The 21,924-nt window shown below is 41.9% G+C and overlaps 2 protein-coding genes across 13 annotated transcripts in view; both read right to left on the bottom strand.

The window, feature by feature from the left end:
* Nucleotides 1-106: 106 nt before the first annotated feature.
* On the bottom strand, nucleotides 107-8,957 carry GPR75 (G protein-coupled receptor 75). Of its 6 annotated transcripts, XM_027623007.2 has the most exons (4): nucleotides 8,743-8,957; nucleotides 5,496-6,046; nucleotides 4,514-4,650; nucleotides 107-4,416 (listed from the first exon to the last, which is right to left on the bottom strand). In XM_027623007.2, the coding sequence occupies exon 4, from the start codon at nucleotides 4,316-4,318 to the stop codon at nucleotides 2,696-2,698; it is 1,623 nt and encodes a 540-aa protein (XP_027478808.1). In that variant the 5' UTR covers nucleotides 4,319-4,416; nucleotides 4,514-4,650; nucleotides 5,496-6,046; nucleotides 8,743-8,957; the 3' UTR covers nucleotides 107-2,695. The 6 variants fall into 6 exon arrangements, with proteins under 6 accessions (XP_027478808.1, XP_027478807.1, XP_027478810.1 ...); XM_027623006.2 differs by lacking the exon at nucleotides 4,514-4,650; XM_027623009.2 differs by lacking the exons at nucleotides 4,514-4,650; nucleotides 8,743-8,957 and adding an exon at nucleotides 8,398-8,618.
* A 3,769-nt stretch (nucleotides 8,958-12,726) lies between these two features.
* The window catches only part of PSME4 (proteasome activator subunit 4), a 109,020-nt gene continuing 99,822 nt past the window's right edge, over nucleotides 12,727-21,924 (bottom strand). For 3 of the 7 annotated variants that reach the window (XM_027620484.2, XM_027620482.2, XM_027620483.2), the window contains 6 exons: nucleotides 21,487-21,615; nucleotides 20,464-20,619; nucleotides 17,543-17,705; nucleotides 15,628-15,761; nucleotides 14,790-14,928; nucleotides 12,727-14,248 (listed from right to left, as the gene is read on the bottom strand). In XM_027620484.2, coding sequence (XP_027476285.1) covers nucleotides 14,794-14,928; nucleotides 15,628-15,761; nucleotides 17,543-17,705; nucleotides 20,464-20,619; nucleotides 21,487-21,615 — 717 coding nt within the window. In that variant the 3' untranslated portion in view covers nucleotides 12,727-14,248; nucleotides 14,790-14,793. The other 4 variants (XM_027620485.2, XR_003524424.2, XM_027620487.2 and 1 more) reach the window with 4 other exon arrangements.

Raw genomic sequence — 21,924 nt, 5'->3', positions numbered from 1 at the left:
AATGCTGAGGGTCAACATATTTTTATCCATTGTGCAATAACCATCACTACTTTTCTCTGATGGTTTTCAAATGATTGGACGGGAAAGTAATAGTACTGCAATCTGATGTTCAGAAATGTTAGGGTTTTCAATACTTTTATTTTCCAAACATTATTTTAAAAGAACATTAAAAGCATCAGAAATACAAATCTGGCCTAAAGGTTAACATCAGAACTATTATAAAATGTTTGAAATACATCACACACTTTGCATCACAGTAAAGCATCAAGAGAACTAATTAATATACCCTGCTAATAATTAGTCATATTCAACCGAATTCTCATTATTTTTAGTTCTCAATATAGCCCTTATAGAGAAGTTATATATGTCTATCCATATCTCCCTCTACAGATAGACATATATAACTTACGAAGAGATAAGTTTTATCTGTCTCTGTATCTCCACACAGATGTAGAGATAGATGTGAAGGAGGGCTAAGAATCTAGCCCAACATGTATTTCATGCAAGTTAAATCAGCAATTCCTTGATGAGCATAAAGAGACTGAATACCTCATATACGCATGCTTACTTTTCTTTATATTATAACTTTTACCTCCCAAAGATGGGTCATCTCAAACTCAAAGGTCATACAAGAAACCTGTCAGTTCAAATTTTACAAGTAGAAATTACTTTTAAAAAAATCTTTTATTGAGTCACACTGGAAATGCCTAGCCAAAAAAGAGATACATACCTTAAAAAGTATGAAGTATCTTCTTGATTAATCTTATTAATTATAATGCTGTTTGGCTTATTGGAATAAATGCCCACTTCTAAATTTAGACAAAAGTCTAATTCCTAATTAGAATTATCTTCAAATGATCTTGGGAGAGGATATTAGATTTCTTAGTTCTTTATTAAAAAGGGGTAATATACTAACCTATCTCATGGGAGTATTAATAAATGGAAACAGTGTTGTATTAAAAATATAAAAGCATAATTGAAATAGGTTATAGTGACTTCCAAAAATAGCATTCAATTACAAACAAGAAAAAAAATGTGACAGAGTGGATATTTTCTCTTCTGTTAGAAAATTTAAATAGCAAAACTAAAGGAAGAAAGGAGAGAAGGAAGGGAAGGACAAAGTCCCAAAAGGTGAATTTAAAAATAAAATAAAACCCATATCTCATACTTAAGCCTCACAAACAGAATGACTGGTCGGTGCTGGAAGGCGGCTGTTGGATGAGGCTGTGCAGAGCTCCAGCTGAGCATCTACTGTCTTCTCTACAACTCGGGGCGCTCTTGTATTTGGCAACAGCCTGGAGAGGGAGCTCTACATTGAATCCCTTTCACCCAAAACAACAAAGCTCCTTCCAACCTGCAGTAACAGCTCTGAAATATATCAATTTCTAAAGCTAGTTTTGGATCTTGATGCTCATCTTGAGTCTAACAGCTATAGTTCCAAAATTGTAGCAAGTTCAAAAGCTAACTGTACAATGAAAATATTTTTACATAAAAATATGAATTTATGGTTGTTATGCTAGGAATCACAGAGTAGACCATAAAATTAGTTCCAGGTATAGAAATATGTAATCTAGTTTTCTTTATTGCCTGTCGCCAAGATTAATGGGAGAGAAATAAAACAATTAGTTTGCAAACAGATAATCTTAAGAATTTTTCTACCGCAGTGATATTTAAACAAAGAAAAAAAAATTATTTTTAAATAGTTACTTGGATACTCTCTGTCAGCTTGTTAGCAAATCATCCTCACACAGAAGGAACGTGTAAATCAGAATACTCCCGATCTCATTCTCACACCTTCTTAAGCAGTAATGAAGATCATCTAACACACAACAGCAGTCCAGATTGCTCCCCACATCTCCATACCCTGGCTCAGAGGACCCCAGTTAGTGCTTCTGCTCCCAGAAATCACATTCCTCTACTACAAGTGCAGTTCTCTTCACTAGGATTCTTGGGTAAGCTCATTCCAAAATAGAATAATTCATTTTTAGCAAGCAAAAACATATTTCTTTAAAAAAAAAAAACCGAATGATACAGCTAGTCAATTCCCACAAAGTAATAGTGTCTATCATAAGAAATGGTAGTAATCATAATACCTGGTGGACTGTCTTAGGAAAGCAAAGTACCTAAAGCCTGTGTGTGTCCTGGGTAAGTAATTACCGAGAATATATTTCTGATTTTCTGCTTTGACAATAGATTATTTATTCAGATAAACCTGCTACCAAAAAAAGTGTATTGTTCCCCATTTGAACACTTCAAAGAATCAAAATTTATAGTTCAATTAATAAAAAAATTCACCTCAGTGAAGATCATCCCTTCACATTGTTTAAAAAATCCAGCTCAGGTGTACTTTGAAGACCCTGAACACGGACTCAAATGGTCACAATCAGTTCATTCTCCTTGAATACACTAGCATGATCATTCCTGGCATCTATTTAAAAGTTTAGTATCAAAGATCGGAGCACAGGTCAGGGTAAAAAGCTAAATTATAAATTTTTACATCAAATCTTAAAATGTCAGGAAACCACAAAGCAAATCAGTAGATGCCAATACTTGAGACAGAAGATGATCATAACTGCCAACTGTTCTGCTGAATCTTGACGTTTTCATCTACCGCTGGTCTCACGAAAGTGAAAAAGAAATCAGTTAGTACCCGAAACACCAACAGTTTGCCCAAGGGTCTCCAGCCTCCAGGACACTACACAGAGGGCACTGGGATCTGCTTGGCCGGCGTACTGTCGTATTCGTGCATTAAATCATTAGTGGTGTGATAATGCATGGCAATATAGGAATTGGCAAATCCCAAAGAGTTTACTGGCGGTAAGTTCGGCGGCACACTCTCTTCCTGGGAGGGGCTGCTATAATAAATGCTGTAGTACGGTTCGATGCGGGTGTTGATGGGGGTTGAGCTGCTCTGACCATAGGGCTGGTGCCCAGCAGAGATCTTGGGACTGACCACACTTTCCCTCGAGTGACTTGGGCCGCAAGCCCGGTCCACAAATTTCTTCTGGGGCTTTGGAGACAACATGTAGGCGGAGTTTGTTTCATGATGGGACGACTTGTTTCTGTTGACCTCCAGGTTCCCTTTCCCCATGGCTCGAAGTCGAGTCTTCTGTTTGCAGCAGAAAAAACCCAGGCCGAGGTACCGGAGGCACCAGAGCACTCTCCTTCTCAACCCCGCGCTGTTTCGAGAATATATAAAAGGGTTTAATCCTGACTTGAAAAATATAAGGGTAAATCCAAACAGTTCAAACTGGTAGAGGATGAAGCTCCCATTGCTGGACAGGACCACCTGCACCAAGGAAATCCCCAGGGGGAGACAGCACACCAGGACGGACAGCACAATAATCACACAGGTGACCACTGCCTTGGAGTCCTTAGCCGTGGACAAATTGACAGCCGACACGAGCTGGAGCCGGCTGGCTGCCGGGGGGGGCACCTGGTTAAGACTCTTGGTGTATCCGTGGGTCTGAATGTGCTGCAGCTTGTTGTAATTCTGGTTCCTGTAGAGAGCCGGCATGGTACACTGCACGGGATCGCCGCCTCCCTTCCTGGGGGCCCCCATGAAAGGCTGCGGTCTGGAAGCATCCACGGTGACTACGGGGGGGCACTTCCTGACTTGAGCGTTCTTCCACAGCGTCTGCGCAATCATGATGTAGGAGACCGACACCACGGCCACGCAGAAGGTGAAGTCCACCACGTACAGAGACACAATGGCTTTTCCTTCTGCGGCCGTCAGACTGGACATGGGAAGGCAGAGGTGGGACTTGCTGGTTTTCAGCGTGCCCAGGGTGGCCAGCGTGAAACTGGTGGCCCAGAGAAGCAGAGTGAGAAGCACGGTGCAGGGAAAGGAGGCAGTGCGATTGGGCTGCTTCCCCAGCACCATGCGGAGCCGGTGCAGGGCAATCACCGCCACGGTCTTGAGGGACATGATGATGAAGCCCGAACCGGTGACGTGGAAGGTGAAGCAGAAAGCGTCTGGGATGTTCCTGGCGGGGCTGAAGAAGAGCACGAAGGTGAACATGGGGGCGGTCACTCCACAGATGAAGAGGTCACAGAAGGACAGGTTGAGGATCATGAAATCAAAGTTGGTTCTGAACTTGCGGAAGGCTGGATCAAAGAAGGACAAGAAGACAATGAAGTTGCCATAAGAGCCCAGGCAGAAGATGACCGCCAGCAGGAAAGTACAGGTGACCAGAGTGGCCGTGTGGATGAGGTGCTGGAGGTCCCCCGGGATGGCGGTGCTGTTTCCTCCCTGGGAGCGAGGCGCGCGCAGCAACGTGCCGTTGGGAGCATCCTCAAGGGGCTCCGTGGAGTTCATCTTCAGACAGGAAGGACTCTTCCTTCTGGGGGAAGGGGGTCAGGGCCTCGACTCACAGCTGTGCCACATGTGACACAAGAGCCCCGGGGCAGAGAAGCCTGCACACAGAAATGCACACCCAGAAACAGAATTAATGTAGAAAGCAGAGTGATCTCAGGATTTTGTACAAAAGGACTGGAGTTTTTTAGCTCTGACCTGACGCATAGAAAGCATTTCTCCTCACGAGGCCCAACACCAAAAAGACACAAACACCTCAAAGTACATTCTTCCAGGTATAATTTCAGGTTTCCCGGAATAGCGGTTTGCAAAATCCTTTAAGCGTCACCTGTCACCTGGAGAGTGGGTTAAAAAAAAGCAGATTCCTGGGCCCCACCTTTTTCTGATGGAAGGGTAAGCAAATGTTACTTTTAGAAATACTCCCAGTGCCTCACATGGGAGATCCAAGAACATAACTTCTCCACCAAAGAGATCTCACCCTACTTATAGCCTAATGTGGTAAATCACATGAGAGCAGGGTGCTGTGGAAGTAAGAGGAGGGGAACCTAATCCACCCTGGGGTGGAAGTTGAAGGGAGTGGCGGTGACGAGGAGCTCGCTGTGGGGGGAGGGGCAGGGACAGGGAGGAAGACAGGCTGGGAGGACGGGAGTCGCTCTTACAGCACGTGCTTGAGATACAAGCCAGAGGGTATTGCTGAAGTATACTGTGGCCCCCACAAATCACTAACAAATCCTATTTCTTTCCCTAGGAACAAGCCTTTGTTTTCCATTATTTATAATTTCTTCTCCCTGCTGGTAATTTCTTGGCCAACTCCCTATCTTCCTTTGGAAAACATTTTGTGGACTGTATTTGAGAGGAAAAAATGAAAGCATTGATGGGAGTCAATTATATCTGAGATTTACGAGGTGCAAAGCACCTGTCGATTCTCAGCTGCTGTACAAAGGTAAGTTATTATTATTCCAACAGCAATATCCTCATGCTGAAGCAGGAGGAACACCCCACCCACACATCCACTGGCTCAGTTTACATTTGTCATGTGCACACTCTATGCCAGCCCTATGCTATGTCCTGCGGGCAGAGGAGTAAGACCTAGCCTCCGCTTTAAAAGAATAACCTTTTTCTTCTTGCTCTTTATTCCCTTAAACTTTTTTTTTTTCAGTGAGATTTAAAGTTCACTCACACATCTTGGGTTGTTCCAAATCCCAAAGGCCCGTGTGGCCAGATGCCCACTCTGCTCTGAAAGAAGCTTCCAGTGGGAGAGCTGAAGTTGTTCCTTAGAGACTGGTGCAATGCTCTTGACGATACAAAGGTATTGCTTGAATCCAGCATTTTAGGAATAAGCAACGGCACTGGGGAGGTCCAGGGGTGATGGTTCCAAATATTTAACCACCAGCCCCAAATGGGTCCTAGAGGCCTCCAGCTGTGTCAGGGGTTAACCCTTCAGTTGCTGGATCATGGGGCAGAGAGGAAGGGGAGCCAGGTCTATGCGGGATTCCTAGGGGCTCTGAGCATCAGGTCTGAACCACCCGAACAGAAGTCTCTCTGCATTCAGTAGCAGGTGGACAAATTTCAATCCTGGGTGGGTCCATATATCTAATGGATATTCTTTATGAAGGAAGAAAATGGCCTCTTCTTTATTCTCAATGGTCAAACAGTGAAGATCCCGACAATATGATGAAGTTCTCCACTGGCAAGGGAGACCAGCTTTTCTGTACTTTCCTTATAAAAGTTCTGTGAGAGAAAAATATAAATCTCGACCTCTTGTTTCTTGATTAGAATTAAAAAATAATAGAAAGCTTACTGTTTTCACTTAAAGACCATGTGCCTGCTTCTGAACCCTTTTTGATAGCTATGTAGTAAAAAAGACAACCTTTTACTGTTTCTTTTTTCATTGTTAACTGGAGGATTGGGATTAGCTGATGAAAAGAGAAGTAGCAAAGAAAACTCAATTTGAGGAGGCAGGAAGGCAGAGAGGTGATACTACTGTTTCTAGCAAACCCCCTGCCCCAGAAGGGTTTCCTCTTTGGAGGCAGGGAAATGAACAGGGGTGAAGATAGAAGTAGGAATTTGGTTTGGGAAATTAGAAGAATGAAGCATCTGGAATTGATGCTAAGAGAAATATCGAGTAGGTGGGTGGTAATGAAGAAGTGGGGTGGTGGAAATTATGGAGATCCCAGGCTAGGAGATATTTGGAAACAGAACTGTCAAGGGGAAGAGGCACCAACATTAGTCAAGAATAAGAGGCAGGAGAAAAAAAAGATTTGGTGGAGCTGAGGACCAACTTCCACTTTCTGCACAGTTATAATTTTTTCAATGTATTTAAGATATTTCAGATTTTTTTAAAAAGAGAATTCTAGGTCATTAATATAATTATCAGTATCATTAATAGTATGTTAACTTTGTTGATGCTTATGACATGCCGGGCACTGTTCTCAATGCTCCATGCTATTAACTTGTTGAATCCTCACAACCCTGAGACAGTATAACTCATCCCCATTTTACACATAAGGAAACTGAGTTGGAGAGAGAGCTCCTAATTTAAAGCAGGGTAGGGCATGGATTTGAAGCTAAGCAGGTACTCTCTACAGCTGACACTGGGCACCACTCGGTTCAACTCAACATAACGACAAAGAGATCAGGACAGTCCACAGGCCAGAAGATAGTTACAGCAGCCTTCATTTATGGGATGGTTAACGTACATAACAGAAGCTTTATCAAGCTTTACTTCACACTCAGTACAATCCTATGTACAATCCCTTCCCAACTCTAAGTTCCTGGAACTCAAAATATGAACGAACACACACACACACACACACACACTTCTATGTACCTTTTAGGCAAGGTTGATAATTATGGTTGTGGCATAAAGTAATTATAAATCATTCCTGGGGCGCCTGGGTGTCTCAGTCTGCCTTCGGCTCAGGTCATGATCCCAGGGTCCTGGGATCGAGCCCTGCATCGGGCTCCCTGCTCCACAGGAAGCCTGCTTCTCCCTCTCCCACTCCCCCTGCTTGTGTTCCCTCTCTCTCTCTGTGTGTCTCTCTCTGTCAAATAAATAAATAAAATCTTTAAAAAAAATAAAAAATAAAAAAATAAATCATTCCTATTGGATCATTAGGAAAAAAGAAAGCAATGAGAGGCTGGGAAGAAAAGGAAAAGCAGAACACGGAACAGAAATAAAGGTTTTGGCAGAGAAACTTTAGGAGCAAAGGTGGAAATGAAGGAAAAGTAAACCCACTGCTGGGACTTCTAAGAAAGAGGAGGCTGAGATCACAATTTCGAACGAAGTTATGATGGTAGCTCTATAAAACTCAGTGATTCGCGGGGAGCGGGTGGTAAATGAATACCTATTTGGTACTCCTAAATAGTACCAATGCTCTTTTCAATGCAAGCATACTAGCTGCTCTTTATTTCTGGCACCATAAATAGGTGATTAAAGTCATAAAATCAGAAAAATTTTAAGTTGGAACACCAGTCTTCAGCAGACATGTTAGCCACAATAAGAATAAATTCATATCTATGTGCATCTTGTTGCAACTAAGGAGGAGGGATCCTAAAGTAACTAGTAAGCAAGGAATAGTAAATGAAAATTTGTGTACAGTGGCCATGATTTCTCACTAAGATGTGGGAAGAGCCTGTGAAAAATCTGGTGTGCTACCTTAATATTTTACTACATATGAAAATTTGGAGCTTTTACAAGTTAGCTCCTGGCTTGGATTCTTCCAACTCCCTTTTTTTTTTTTTCTTCTCATAATGTCTTAAATTCCTCGAAGACAGGCATTTTCACAGTCTAACCCTCACAGAGAGCAAGGTTCTATACTATTATCCCCATTGTATTTGTATTGATCAGGGAAAAAAGCCTCAGGGAAGTTAGGTGACTTGCCCAAGGTCACTAAAATTCAAGCCAGATTTATCTGATTTCAGAGCCCACGCTCTTTCCCCCCCAGTTCAACCACCTCTTGAAGCCCGGAGCAGCTGACGGGTTGGGGTAGGATCAGTGGACGAGGGAGATGAGGAGGCTAGGGAGGCCCCCCAGTCTGGGGATGGAGAGCGAGGCTTCGGGGAGGGGAGGTCGGCCCTACCTAGCCAGGGACTGGCGGTGGGTAGGCGCTCCCCGGGGTGCGGAAGGGAAGGAGGGCCTAGTCCGGAGCAGGAAGCTTGTAAGAGAATCGGCAGAAGGCTGGTGGGGTGCGGAGGGCTCAGACGGAGAATGGGCAGTGGGCAACGGGTTCCGCGGCCCCGCAGAACCCGGGGAGCCGGCCAGGTGGGGGCGAGATGGCTTCCCCGCAGGCCGCGCCGGCAGGGCAGGTGCGCGGCGGCCGGCCTGGAGCAGCGCAGCCGCGCTCCTCCTACCCCGCCGGCTTCCCGGGGCCCGGCCCTCCCGGCCCCCGCGGGGGCGTCCTCCTCCGGGGCCCGCGGCCTCTCACCTGCCCGGTGGCCGCAGCGCCGCCCCCCTCCTCCATCTCGCAGCCCGGACCCCAGCTCCGCCCGCCGCCCGGGACGAGGCCGCGTTCGAGGCATCATCGCCATCGCCGCCGCCGCCTCGGCGCATCCCCGGAGCAGCCGAGCCAGGGGGCGCGGAGGCGCAGTCACGGAGACGCCAGCGGCGCCGCCCCCTCCGCCGGACACTGAGGCCCCGGCGCCCGCCTGTCCCCCCCCCCCGCGCCCTCAGCGCCTCGCTGGCCCCCGGGGCTGGCCGCTGCCGCCGCCCCGCCCTCCGCCTCCCACGCCGCGCCGCTGCCCGGGCTGGGCTCGCCGTTCCGCCGCGCGGGGACCTGGGCTCGGAGGCAGGCGAGAGCTGGCGCGCGGAGCAAGAAGGGCCCTGCGGGCTGGGCCGCAGGCCGGGAACGCTGGGGAGTTTCCCGCCCCCACGATGGCCTTAGCGGGTGGAGAGCGTGGGACGGGCGGACGGCGGGGCTCCCCCTCGGTGCCCGGGGCTTCGCCTCCGCGCCGCAGCTGATACTCTGTCTCCTAGATTCAGCTGGCGTCATCATCCAGTTCGGTACTTTGAAACGGAGTTTGTAAATGAAGTCATCATAACAGAATTGATTTTTTTTTTAAAGATTTTATTATTTGAGAGAGAGAGCAAGAGCGGGGGGTAGTGGCAGAGAAACAGGCTCCCTGCTCAGCGGGGAGCTGGAGATCATGACCTGAGCCGAAGGCAGGCGCCCCTAGCAGTTTATCTTTTTAAGGAGAACTGTTTGGTATCAACAAGTACCAAAGAATTTGACTTCTGTGTAAACATCTCCCCCAGTATCCTGTGCTTTCATCAAGGAAAAAAAAAAAACTGGGTAATTTATGAAGCAGACATTCATTCCAGGTGTTGACTATGCTATTAGAATCCTGTGTAGATAAAACTTGACAGAAATTTTCAGTTAATTCCCGCATAATACTCCACTCCCCAACCACCTGCAACGTAGCGGTTCTAATCTATGTTGTCAGTTATGATGAGCTCGGGCCCTAGAAATAAGCCATTGAAAGAGAAGACCCATTAGTATTTAGAGAATTCTAATCCAAGTTCTGTCCTCCATGTGGATTAGCTACTGAATGAACAATCGCCAGCTGATTGCCAGGCATCTGGCCGCCTGACAGATTACAATAGGTTTGGACTGGAAGGTGGCCATCAGTTACACCTTTGAGAGAAATTATACCGGAAAAAAAAAATCCCAAATTGTAAAAGATTCTAGAGAAGAGGAAATCAGGAACTAGTTAGTACCATCAGCAAGTCTAAAGCTACTAGAATTATGTCTACAAAATGTACCAGTTAACAGTGCCAAATGGAGCACAGCCTTAGTAAAAAAAAAAAAAAAAAGGAAAATCTGCGAAGGAACAACCAAGACTGACTATAAATGTTAAAATATGAATGGGCTGGGGTACCTGCGTGGCTCAGTTGGCTTCTTGATGTTGGGCTCAGGTCATGATCCCCAGGGTGGTGAGATACAGTGGGGAATCTACACTCAGCGGGGTGTCTGCTTGGGATTCTCTCTCTCCCTCTTCCCCCCTTCCCCCACCCACACTCTCTCAAATCTGAAAAAAAAGGGGGGCTATCAATTTGTAGGGAAACAGGCATTCTAATACTATCATTGGCAATGCAAATTGATACATGTGCAGGTGTAGGAAAACAATGTATCAGAGCAATTACAGTATTTAGATTCTTGACCTAAAGTTTTACTCCTCACAATTTACCCTGAGGAAATAATTGAAAAAGGTTTTAAGCATTTAGTTATGAAAATATTTTAAGATTTTATTTACTTGAGGGAGAGAGGGGAGAGAGAGAGAGCAAGCAAGCACAGAGGGAGAGGGAGAAGCAGACTCCCCTTTGAGCAGAGAGCCCCACTCGGGGCTCGATCCCAGGACACTGAGCCACCCAGGCGCCCTGAAGTTATGAAAAATATTCATTGCAATGCAATCTGGAGTAGAGAAAACTGGAAACCCTGATGTTCAACATTGGGGAAAAACTGAACACAAGTATATTAACAAGACAATAGTCTGTGCACAAAAATAACTCTGAAGACTATGTAGAAAAAGTTGATTTTTCAGTAAAACAAAATTCCTTAGTAATCCTCTCCAGCCGCACTACTAATCACAACTGGTTTACAATCCAAAGGGCTCGGCAATGCCATGTATCGGGAGTATTTGAAAACAGCTTTCTCATACTACTTATTTTTCTCACCAAAACTTTCATTCACATTAACAGACTAGGTGGGTAAATTTTCTAAATGTTGAAACATAATTTGCAAAGTCTTTGTTTTTTATTTTTATTTTTTTATTTTATTTTTTTTTTAAAGATTTTATTTATTTGACAGATAGAGACACAGTGAGAGAGGGAACACAAGCAGGGGGAGTGGGAGAGGGAGAAGCAGGCTTCCCACTGAGCGGGGAGCCCGATGTGGGACCTGATCCCAGGACCCTGGGATCATGACCTGAGCTGAAGGCAGACGCTTAACGACTGAGCCACCCAGGCGCCCAAGTCTTTGTTTTTTAAAGGATCCATTCAGAAACTAGATTGTGTGTGACAACCTCAAAAAAGACTTTCCCCCCTCCCCGACCTAGGAACCTAGAACCTACCTCGACTGTCTTCCACGTCCAGACAGCAGTGACTTCTCAACTTTGGCCTGCCTTCTCCATCCTTAACACCGTTCCCGCTGCTGTTCTCCATTTTGTTATCACAATATACATTTAAGAGCTACCTTAGACAGTAGTAGCCACCCACCCCTTTTCTCTCCTGCATCCCTTTAAGTCTTCTTCCACTGGTAGAAAATTTAGGCAATTAAGTCATTCACAGTATAACCTGATTGGGGGATCAAGGTAATAAGCAACATCTACACCTGGTGTCAGAATCACATGGGGCAAATGTCAGAAACTCAGATTAAAGAATCCTGTTTCTAGGTCTAAAGTGGGCCTTAAGAACCTTCACCAGAAGTTTTGAATTCTGATGCACAACTGAAACATATGAAGCTTTTAAAAGACATTGACGCCTGGGGCGTCTGGATAGCTCAGTGGATTGGGCATTAGACTCTGAATTTCAGCTCAGGTCATGATCTCAGGGTTCTGGGATTGAGCCCCATGGGGAGCCCACAAGGGGCTCCGAGCTCAGCAGGGTCTGCTTGGGATTCTCTTCTCCCTCTCCCCCACCTCACGCAAGCATGCTCTAAAATTGACACCTGAGCCCCAACCAGAGAAATTCTGAGCCCAAGATGTCACAGCAGGTGCCCAGCTTTTATTTTCTAAAGTTCCCACTTAATGGCGCCTGGGTAGCTCGGTCATTAAGCATATGCCTTGGGGTCAGATCGGGCTCCCTGCTCTTCAGGGAGCCTGCTTCTCCCTCTCCCTCAGCCTGCCGCTTCCCCTACTTGTGCCCTGTCAAATAAATCATTAAAAAAAAAAAAAGTTCCCACTTGAACCTTGCTAAGGCATAGTTTCATACAGCTTATTTTAGAAAAAGCTGAAGTGGTTAATATATGTAAAGCCTCACTACTTAAACTGTGATCTGAGGGCCAGACACTGATACTATGAGCTAGCAGCATGAATTAAAATTCACATTTTTACAAAGCCCCCACATGATTCTTAGGCACATCAATGTGAGAATCAATGATCTAGACCAGTGCTGTCCAACAACTTTCTGTGATAAAAGCGTTCATCTGTGCTATTCAGTAAGGTAAACCACTAGCCACAAGTGGCTAATGAGCACTTGAAATGTGGCTACTGAGACTGGAAAAATGAGATTTTAATTTATATGTAAATAGTCATAGGTAGCACTGTACTGGACAGGTCTGATCTAGGTAATTTGGTTTGGTTAGAGGGCATGCATTTATGGACCCAGATCTATGGATGCAAAAGGAATCCATGAGAATCACTGCCTACAGAACTGTCTTCTCTTCCTTAATGAAGACAAAAGCCAGGTGTTAAAAACAATCCATTTATTGGGTTTTAAACTAATTAAACAATTGAAATCATCAGTTTGGCACTACTCTTTACAGGGATTACGCCTGTGTACGCAGACAATTCAATACTGTACCAGGACCTCTGCTGTGCTTAGGTCTGTATGGAGTCATTCAGCAAGTAGATACTAAAAAATATACTGTAGTGTTCCTTTAAGGAAGACCGTACAGGGTGTGTTGCAAGATGACATTCACTAACTTGTGAATTACTTGAACCTAGAAGATACCTTGCATTCTATAAACGTGTCATAGGCAAACATGTGGTGTTTGCATTTAGGGATGCACACAAAATGTCACATAAAAATCCAGACATTCTAACGATAAATGAACTCAAAACCCCCACACCTCAGCTTTTGTAACATGAAAAGATAGAGAAAATAATTTAAAAACACAAAAAATGGCATTCAATTGGTACAAAAGCCAAAAAATCACTATAATAAAGAGCTACATGTGAATCTTTACAAATTAATTACACAATGCTGCTGTGTAAAAGGTTGCATCTGTACAAAGTCTTGCCAATGCTATCTCTACAGTTTATACAGTCTTTTACATCTATATAACATTTATTAATAAACAAGTCAATTAAATATAAAGACTTATTTAGTCTCAACGATTCTGCAAGCAAAAAAAAGAAAAAAAAACAACAAAAAAAACTTACAGAATTTCCACAAACACAGCAGTCTTCCATTAGGTGAAATATAACAGTTTTCAAAGAGGGTTGATCAAACAGTATATGTGAAGAATACAGGTAAAAATCAAACCAGTCGGGGTTTTTATTGTTGTTGTTGTTTATTTTCAAAATCACACATTGTATACACACACAACAATCAATCAAAAATTTATTCACCAAACCCCCAGTTTTTCAGCAACTGCTCTTTCTAATCAGCACCAAAAACTCCAGTTTGTGGGAAGCACGTGGACACAGCCTTCACTTCTGTGTCTTGGTGGAGCACTCCATCAGGTCCTTGGTTAGATTCGAGACTTGCCCTCTTTTCCTTCCCTTTTCATGGCTCTCCAGACCCAAGGCTCTCAAAGGCTTCGATTTATGGCCCACAGCCCTACTGCCATCTACACCCAAAGCCATTTGGAAAAAATTCAAAATAATTTGAGATGAATGAAATGACGGGACCTGTATTACAGATAGGTATTCTCCATTACAAGTAAACCGTTTCTTAATGAGTTTCTAGACTCTGTTTTGTCTTGGATGCCATGATCATATTGGGTAATTATTTCTAGTCTGAGACACTGCGGCTTTGTCAGATGCCTCAAAGAAAAAGTGATCAATATTCTGGAGTCACTTCCAGACAAGTTAGGTAATCAAATGGCAGCTGAGAACCTGTGGAACAGAGACTAATGGGATCAAACACAGAAGCCACCAAAATGATGAGAGCTCAACAGAGGCAGAGTTTTAAAACCTGCAGAGAGCCGCCACAGATGGTACCTGAGGATCTGGAATTTTTGATGAAAAGAGCTTGAAGTGAGGACTACTCATCTGTATCAGGGAGGAAAAAAATCTTGGTTAGACAACAGGACAAGCAACTCGAAAGCCCAGTAAGTGAAATTTCCTTTCTGCTTAACCTAGTGGAAATGTTTGTGTTCTCTTTAATTCAGGATGGAAAAGAAATACTTAAGAATCCAGATGAAATGTTCTCATAAATGTATACAACCTAGGGTCCTCAGGGCAACCCAAAATACCCAGGCCCCAACTCAGGAGGCAATGAAGAATAAGATTTCTTTAAACTAACCATTCCCAGGCTACTAAGGCCACTCATTTATAATGGTTCAAAAGCAGTCACATCAATTCTCTGCTTAATACCTGAAGCAGAGAAGCAGAGAAAAATTCCCTGGGAACTTAAATTTCCACTGGTCATAGCAAAAGTCATATTAACAAATTTTTTTATCATCTAAATAAGGACATCTAAGAATGTCAGCAAAAAGAAAAAACTTATGAACACCCACGTCTCAATCATCCAACCAAAGACATCTGCTTGAGGATGTCAGACTTCTTTAAACTCAGCATTTTGCTGACTTACCCTTCTATGCATAATAGCACGGTGACACAAGGAGATCGGTGAGAACAAGCAGCTGGTCATCTGTGAATTGCTGTTTGTGTTCTTGCCAGTTGTCATGGTGCGTCCTCCGGAAATTGGATAAGGTCTTTTTTACAGTCATCTGTAGAGTAGGCAACCCACATACATTTTATTTTAACCTCTGAAAGATTAGGATTATATTTAGGATAATTTTGGCTACGTAAAAATCCTTCTAGACTTCAGATGTCACACTTCACTGAATGCTGCAAAACCAATAAGCCAATTGTAACTTCGCAAAGCCACCAAGCTCACTTCTTTAAAATGACTAGCTGCGCTTTAGGACAAGCTCCTGGCACTTACACCGTGCTATTAAACCAGTTTCAATACACACCTATGTCTATTTCCCAAGTGAGAAGGACAAACTCATTGGTCTTTGCAGCCGTTTAGACACAGCTGTTCTCTAAATAATACCATCACAATTTCCTGTTTAATATTAGCTCCCAGTTAGATACTTCCTAGGTATCAAATGTCAGTAAAATAAATGTATACAGATTAACTATCCTGACAATATTGACAATATTTTACTTCCACTGAACTGGGACAGACAGAAGCTTTATTAATTTCCTTGCTACCAAAAGATCTCAAATACACATGAAAGCAAGGCCTCCACAAGATCTTACTCATCACTGTTGAGTAGGCTTAGCCCTGGCTGATGTAGTAGTAGCAGCTTTCTCAAAGCAGAAGGTCCAGAGTGAACAGGAAATTATTAGTAAAATGATTTCTTACGAAAACATCACCAATATAGTAGGTGTGCAAAGAAACTAACAAGAAAGAATTTTACCTCAATAGGCTGCGGATCATTCAGATGTGCACTGAGATTCATAAGGAGCTGGGGCATCCAGGTGGGAACATCATAGGGACTAGAAAGAACACATGCACCAAGTCCTAGCACCCCAGCATGACGTTTGACCAACTCTGAAAAAAAAAAAAAAAACCCAAAACACACCAATATATGGTGCAAATATTTATAGGACTCTACTGCACATGTCACAGTGAAATAAAATTAGTTTTTGATGAAGCTAGTTGTTGTCAATGTATGAATTTCTGCATTTAAAATGCATCTGTGTGCACACAGACCAAAAACATGATTTTGAGGCTGAACTAAAGACATCCTATAGCTGTCCCTCAATGATAGTGGAATTATAGCTAGGTCAGAAATGTGTCACTTATTTGCTAGAACTTACACAATAATAGTTTTGATCAATTCATATCATATGCAAAAGTGCAATCCCTGATTCTAAAACAATCTCTAATCAAAATGAGACCCCACTTTTCTAAATGGGATCCACAGAATGGATCAATTCATGAGGTAAACATACTATATATGAGGAATGTCTGTATTTCTCAAAACAGAGCTGTAATGTGTCTGTATTCTGCAGGGTCTCTATTCCTTTTTTAAAAAGATCTATTCTTTCTCTAGTGATAGAAGTTACTGCTTTCAAATTCTCCTGTTTTTCATTAAAGTTGTGTGTATTATATTTGTATACATGAAATATGGTGCCTAGGGAACTGAAGCTAATAAAAAAGGAATACGAAATAAAATTATAAATAATGCCATTTGGGATAACAAAGACCTAAAACTACTTTGGTACTTAATTATTAAAAAATAGAGTTCTCAAGCAAAGCAACCAGAACATTCATTGTATGAGGTCACTATATGACTTAATTAAGAACCCCTTATAATCAGCACTTAAGAGCTTCGCATTCCAAGCACTTCCTACAAATTCAATAAGCTTCCTACTTATTAAGAGTCTTTCTATATTTTCCATTCTTCCTGTGGCTGTAGTTAGCAGTGGCAAGGTCAGATGGCTCTTTACAACTGTGTTTATTTATTTATTGCTACTATTTTTTAAAGATTTTATTTATTTATTTGAGAGAGCACAAGTGGGTCGGAAGGGCAGAGGGAGAAGGAGAAGCAGACTCCCTGCTGAGCAGGGAGCCCGACTCGAGGCTCGATCCCAGGATCCTGGGATCATGACCTGAGCCAACAGCAGAGGCTTAACTGACTGAGCCACCCAGGCACTCCTATTTATTTACTTTTTAAAGAAGATTTTACTTTTAAGTAATCTCTACACCCAACATGGGGCTTGAACTTACAACCCTGAAATCAAGAGTTGCATGCTCCACTGACCAAGTCAGCCAGGCGCCCCACAATCATGTTTAAACGTCTCTTTAAATGTGACATAATCAGATCTGATTCTCCTGTTTATCTTCATGCTCAATTAGAGTAGAAGCTCCTGTGAGGACTCTTCTCACCCTCTCACCAAATGCCCAGTGAAGTAGTGAACAGTTCCCTCTCCAAGTACAAGCAAGGCTTGTTTGTTTTCTTAGTATTTTCCTAGTACATCTACACCTAAGCTATAAAATCTAAAAACAAATACTTAACACTCTCCAAAATAACTCATTCTACACCGCTCTTTATATAAAGTGATTTCATGTGGGCAGGCACATGAAATCAATGAACCGGATTCATTGTAACAGGTGTATGCCTCAGTGCACAGGTTCCTCTGTGCCTCTCAATTTTCGCTCTTCTGTTCCAGGTCTTGCCTACTGTAGGCAAAGTTTATTAAAAGCAGGGGCAATTACTCCCAATACCTAGCAAAGACCCAGGGACATACAAGTATTCAATAAATATTTGTCGAGTAAGGATGGTTAATCCCCGACCGGACGTGGGTATTTTATACCGGCACTGTTACCTGCAGAAGGAATCGTGTCTCCTACGGAACCAGGGTCTCGCTTTCTTTTCTTCGGCAGCTTCGTTTTGCAGAGTTGCTCAAAATGAATCTGCATAGGACTGTCCATGGTAAGGAAGTTACACTGTAACAGACCGCTTAAGGTGGTAGCAGCCATTTCTCGAACCTGTAGAGATAATCACTTCTTTGAGAGTGGAGATCCTAACCCTCAGGGGAATGCTGGAGGCTGGGAGGGTGGTGGTGAGCATGGGGAGGGGGGCACGGGGAGGGGGACGGGGGACTTTCCCGGAATTCTGTGTGCAAACTGTGTGAATGCTCTCCTGCCAGTTCTTCCGGGAGATTTCATCAGATTCTCAACAGGTCTGTGACCTCAAAATGGATGAAAGCCACTATATTAGGGTTATGCAAAGTAAATGCTTAAATTTCATACAAAATTAACTGTCTCAATAAATTATTTTCCCCACTGACCGGCAGTTGTCCTTATCAGGGTTGTAACTGTAAAAGCAGTACCAGAGCCTAACATTAAGATGAATTTTTCCTGGACTCTGCATCTCTGCAAACTACTGCTGTTTTCGTCGGTAACACAAATAGAGAACAGTCAATTTGTATAACTGGCGTATGTTGTAGATTTATGTCCAGTTTACTTCTTAGGAATTTCACAGGCTGCTGTCAGACTACAGTTTACCCAAGTACCAAATGTAGAGCAGAGCACAGTCCATTTCAAAATGGAATGGGAACTCAAGTTTTGGGAAAACAACAACAACAAAAAAAACAGTAAAATGCTATCGTCTCAATAGGTATCACAAAATTCCTGCTAAGCATTCATAAAGATAGGCAATAATAATTTGGGGAAAAAAACCCCACCGAAATATTTTATCGTTTATTGCTTCAAAAGGTTTTTTCTTAAATGTTGTAGAGTTTGACAGTTTTGGGGTAACTTAACATTTTCATTATACTAGTAAATGAATTATATTATAAATTGTTTTACTACATCATACTTGGTCGCGTTATTTCCTTTTATACCACGATTCATTTTTATATTCAGCTATTGATTAGAATGCTTTCAACTTCTCACTATTGTGCTAAAAATATTCTTAATTTATATAATTTTTTTCCATATTGCAATGTATTTTCTTAGGATAGATTCTAAGAATTGGGATTACTAAATTTTAATGTATGAACAACTTTACTGTTAATTTTGTGGCTATCAGCTACTTTTCAAGAGCCAATGCTAACGGACTGTGACACAAGACTAACGTGGAATACTCGCTATATACCTTGCCAACCTGTTACCATCATTATACATTTTGTTTTAAGTAGGCTCTACGCCCAGTGTGGGGCTTGAACTCATGACCCTGAGACTGAGTCACATGTTCTGCTGACTGAGCCAGCCAGACACCCCTAAAAGTTTTCCTTTAAATCCAACAGTTTTCTTTAAACATTTTTCATTTAGATTATTACAAAGTTTTTTCAGTATTATCATGAGTAGCTCTTGCTAATTATTACATTACGGATACTCAGTATTCTGTTTTAAAAATATGACAGAGGTGCCTGGCTGGCTCAATTGGTAGAACATGAAACTCTTGATCTTATGGTTGTGAGTTTGAGCCCTATGTTGGGTATGGAGATTATCTAAAAAATAAATAAATAAATAAATCTTAAAAAATATGATAGCTTTGATGAATGTCATGGTTTTACTTATAGTAACAGTTACGTTTAAGCCTACTACATGGAATATAAAAATAATTTATGAATATGTTCTACAAGGTCCAGCAAACAATAAATGCAATTTAATGTAACTGCTGTAATATTTAAAATTAGGAAACACTGATTTTCAAGATTTCCACCTTTTCTATTCCTTTAGTTATTAAAAAATACAAGTTAAAAAAATTACAGACAGCTGTAAATACTGTAAGCCTGTTATAGCTGTTATAACCAATTGTGTGTGAGTACCTGAGGGGCTAGCAAGATCTGCTCCCAGAACACAGGAAAGCTGGATTGCAAAATGAACAGGCTCATTAGGGAGGTGGAAAAATTTCCATTCTCAGTTTTCTCTGGATGCAATCTATTTTCAGTGCTCTCAAACAGAATATGTAATTACTGGGAGTACTCCACTACACAGAAAACCCATAAAATTTTTTTAAAAAGTACAGATTTCACAAAAATTTCAATTACATTTTCTTTACCTAAGGACAATTTCAAAAGTTGTAACTTATTCCTTATTTATTACAACATACTTTTCTTACATTACATTAACTAAGAGATTTATCTTTTTGTACAAAATACTAATGTAACTTCCTCACAAAGTTGCCTTTAATTTCTCTACGAAGGGAAATAAAAAGGGGCAAAAATCTTAACTGGATAATAGCATTTGTGGGTAGATTTTTATTCTTTTTTTGAGAGAGTACAAGTGTGTACAAGGGCGGAGGGGGTGGGGCAGAGAGAGGGAGAGAATCTTAAGCAGGCTCCACACCCAGCGTGGACCCTGATGTGGGGCTCAATCTCACAACCCTGAGATTGTAACTTGAGCTGAAATCAAGAGTCAGACGCTTAACCAACTGAGCCACCCAGGCGCCCCTAGATTTTTATTCTCTTGAAACTGAAATTAGTCCTTTAGGAATTAGTAAGGTAAGTAAAACATTATCACCTGCAATTTCACATATAAGAAAACTTTGGTTCACAAATGTTATCTGCCGAACTGCAAAGAGATGCCAGAACAAGAACATGCCTAATGTTTGTTTCCATTTGTATAACAGGAAATCACGATTAGGGTATCGAAACTAATAATATAGGGTAATGTTAAAGTAACTTTTAATAATTTATGCTTTAAAAAACTCATCAGTGCATAAATACTTCTTAAAGGGGGGGGCATGATGCTTTCTCTAAATGTATTAAATTTTGATTTGCTATATCTTAAGTTTTACCTCTAGTTGTTCATCCTCCAAAAGACTTATAACCAGCCACCTGATGTCTTTAACTGCATCTTCATTGTTTAGGAAAATAAAGAGGTTATAAAATACCATGGTCTGGAGGTAGGTCAGCACTGTATATCTAGCATGCCAAGAACTGCTTCTTGCTGTCTGTGAATGAGAAGAAGTAGAGACAATGGGAACAGTGCTGATGAGAGCAGGAGGTGACAGACAGGAATGACACACAAATCATTATCATCTTCTTGGTTAGAGCAAGCTCGTGTTATAGTTCCTTCTAAATGGAAGGTTGCATTAACTATTTCGGATAAAGTTAGTTCTTCAGAATGGTTGAAAATAAAGGGTAAGGAACACATAGACAAAAGTCAACTTTAGAAGAAAATATACTCTGACTCCTCTAAGAGTTAACACATTATTTTGTTTTACTTCATAGCAGGTAGCGGATTGAAAGCAATGACTGAGAACTGCTAAATTCCATCACAGAAACAAAACAAACAAACTGGGCTGTTAAAAAATATTTTTCAGTGGTAGTTCAACTTAAAAATCTGAAAACCATGGGAACAGGTCCACTTTTTATGTTATATAACACATGTATGACCTGGGTAAAGGCTGAGCATACAGTATACTAAAAATGCAGCCAGAAAATATACACTTAGTCTTTTTCTTTCTTAAACCAGAGATTGGGAAATACAAGTGAATAAAACAAAGGGAAAATGGTAAAAGGGAATGACCACTCCCCTTCCCTCATCAGCACTTTGCATCCAAGGTGCTTCATTAGCTTTTTGTGTATATAGGGAATTTGAATGATCTCCCGGAGGTCACAGAAGTTGGTGGCAGAGGCAGGTACAGAGTCTAGGTCTGTTTCTTTGGTCAATATATATCTTCTCTCATACTAAAAGAAAAGTCAAAATGAAAAATAAATTTCCGGTACTGTGTGCACTACAGCTGACTTTGTGAAATTCTTAGAATGGGTAACCACATTCTAACCAAAACACATAAATATTCGTTAGACACTCTTACTTGTTTTAGCACCTGAAGTACCAAAGGCACTTGATGAGGGTAAAGCAAGCCCTGAGACATTAGTGATAAACATAACTTTGCATCTCTTTTCAGTTCATCATAGCTATTGTCATTTTCCACTGGGGCAATCTAGAGAACAATAAAACAAACCAAAAACATAATTGAAATAAACAGCCAGTAAGTACAAAGGCATCCTTACATAAAAGAAATCACATTTTTTACTTCTAACAACTTCTATGGAAATTTTCAGATATGTACAAAACTAGGGAACAGTGCAAGGAGTCCCCATGAATCAATCACCTCTCCAACAACAACAAACACATAATCCTCCCATTTTTTGCCCATGTTTCCCCATCCCCTAATTAAATTATTTGAAGCAAATCCCATACATATTTCACGCATGAATACTTTATTATGTATCTCTAAAAGATAAAGTCT

This window comes from Zalophus californianus, chromosome 8, assembly GCF_009762305.2.
Source record: "Zalophus californianus isolate mZalCal1 chromosome 8, mZalCal1.pri.v2, whole genome shotgun sequence".
Lineage (NCBI taxonomy): Eukaryota > Metazoa > Chordata > Mammalia > Carnivora > Otariidae > Zalophus > Zalophus californianus.
The sequence above is the reverse complement of the archived record's forward strand: the minus strand, read 5'-3'. Positions and strand labels throughout refer to the sequence as shown.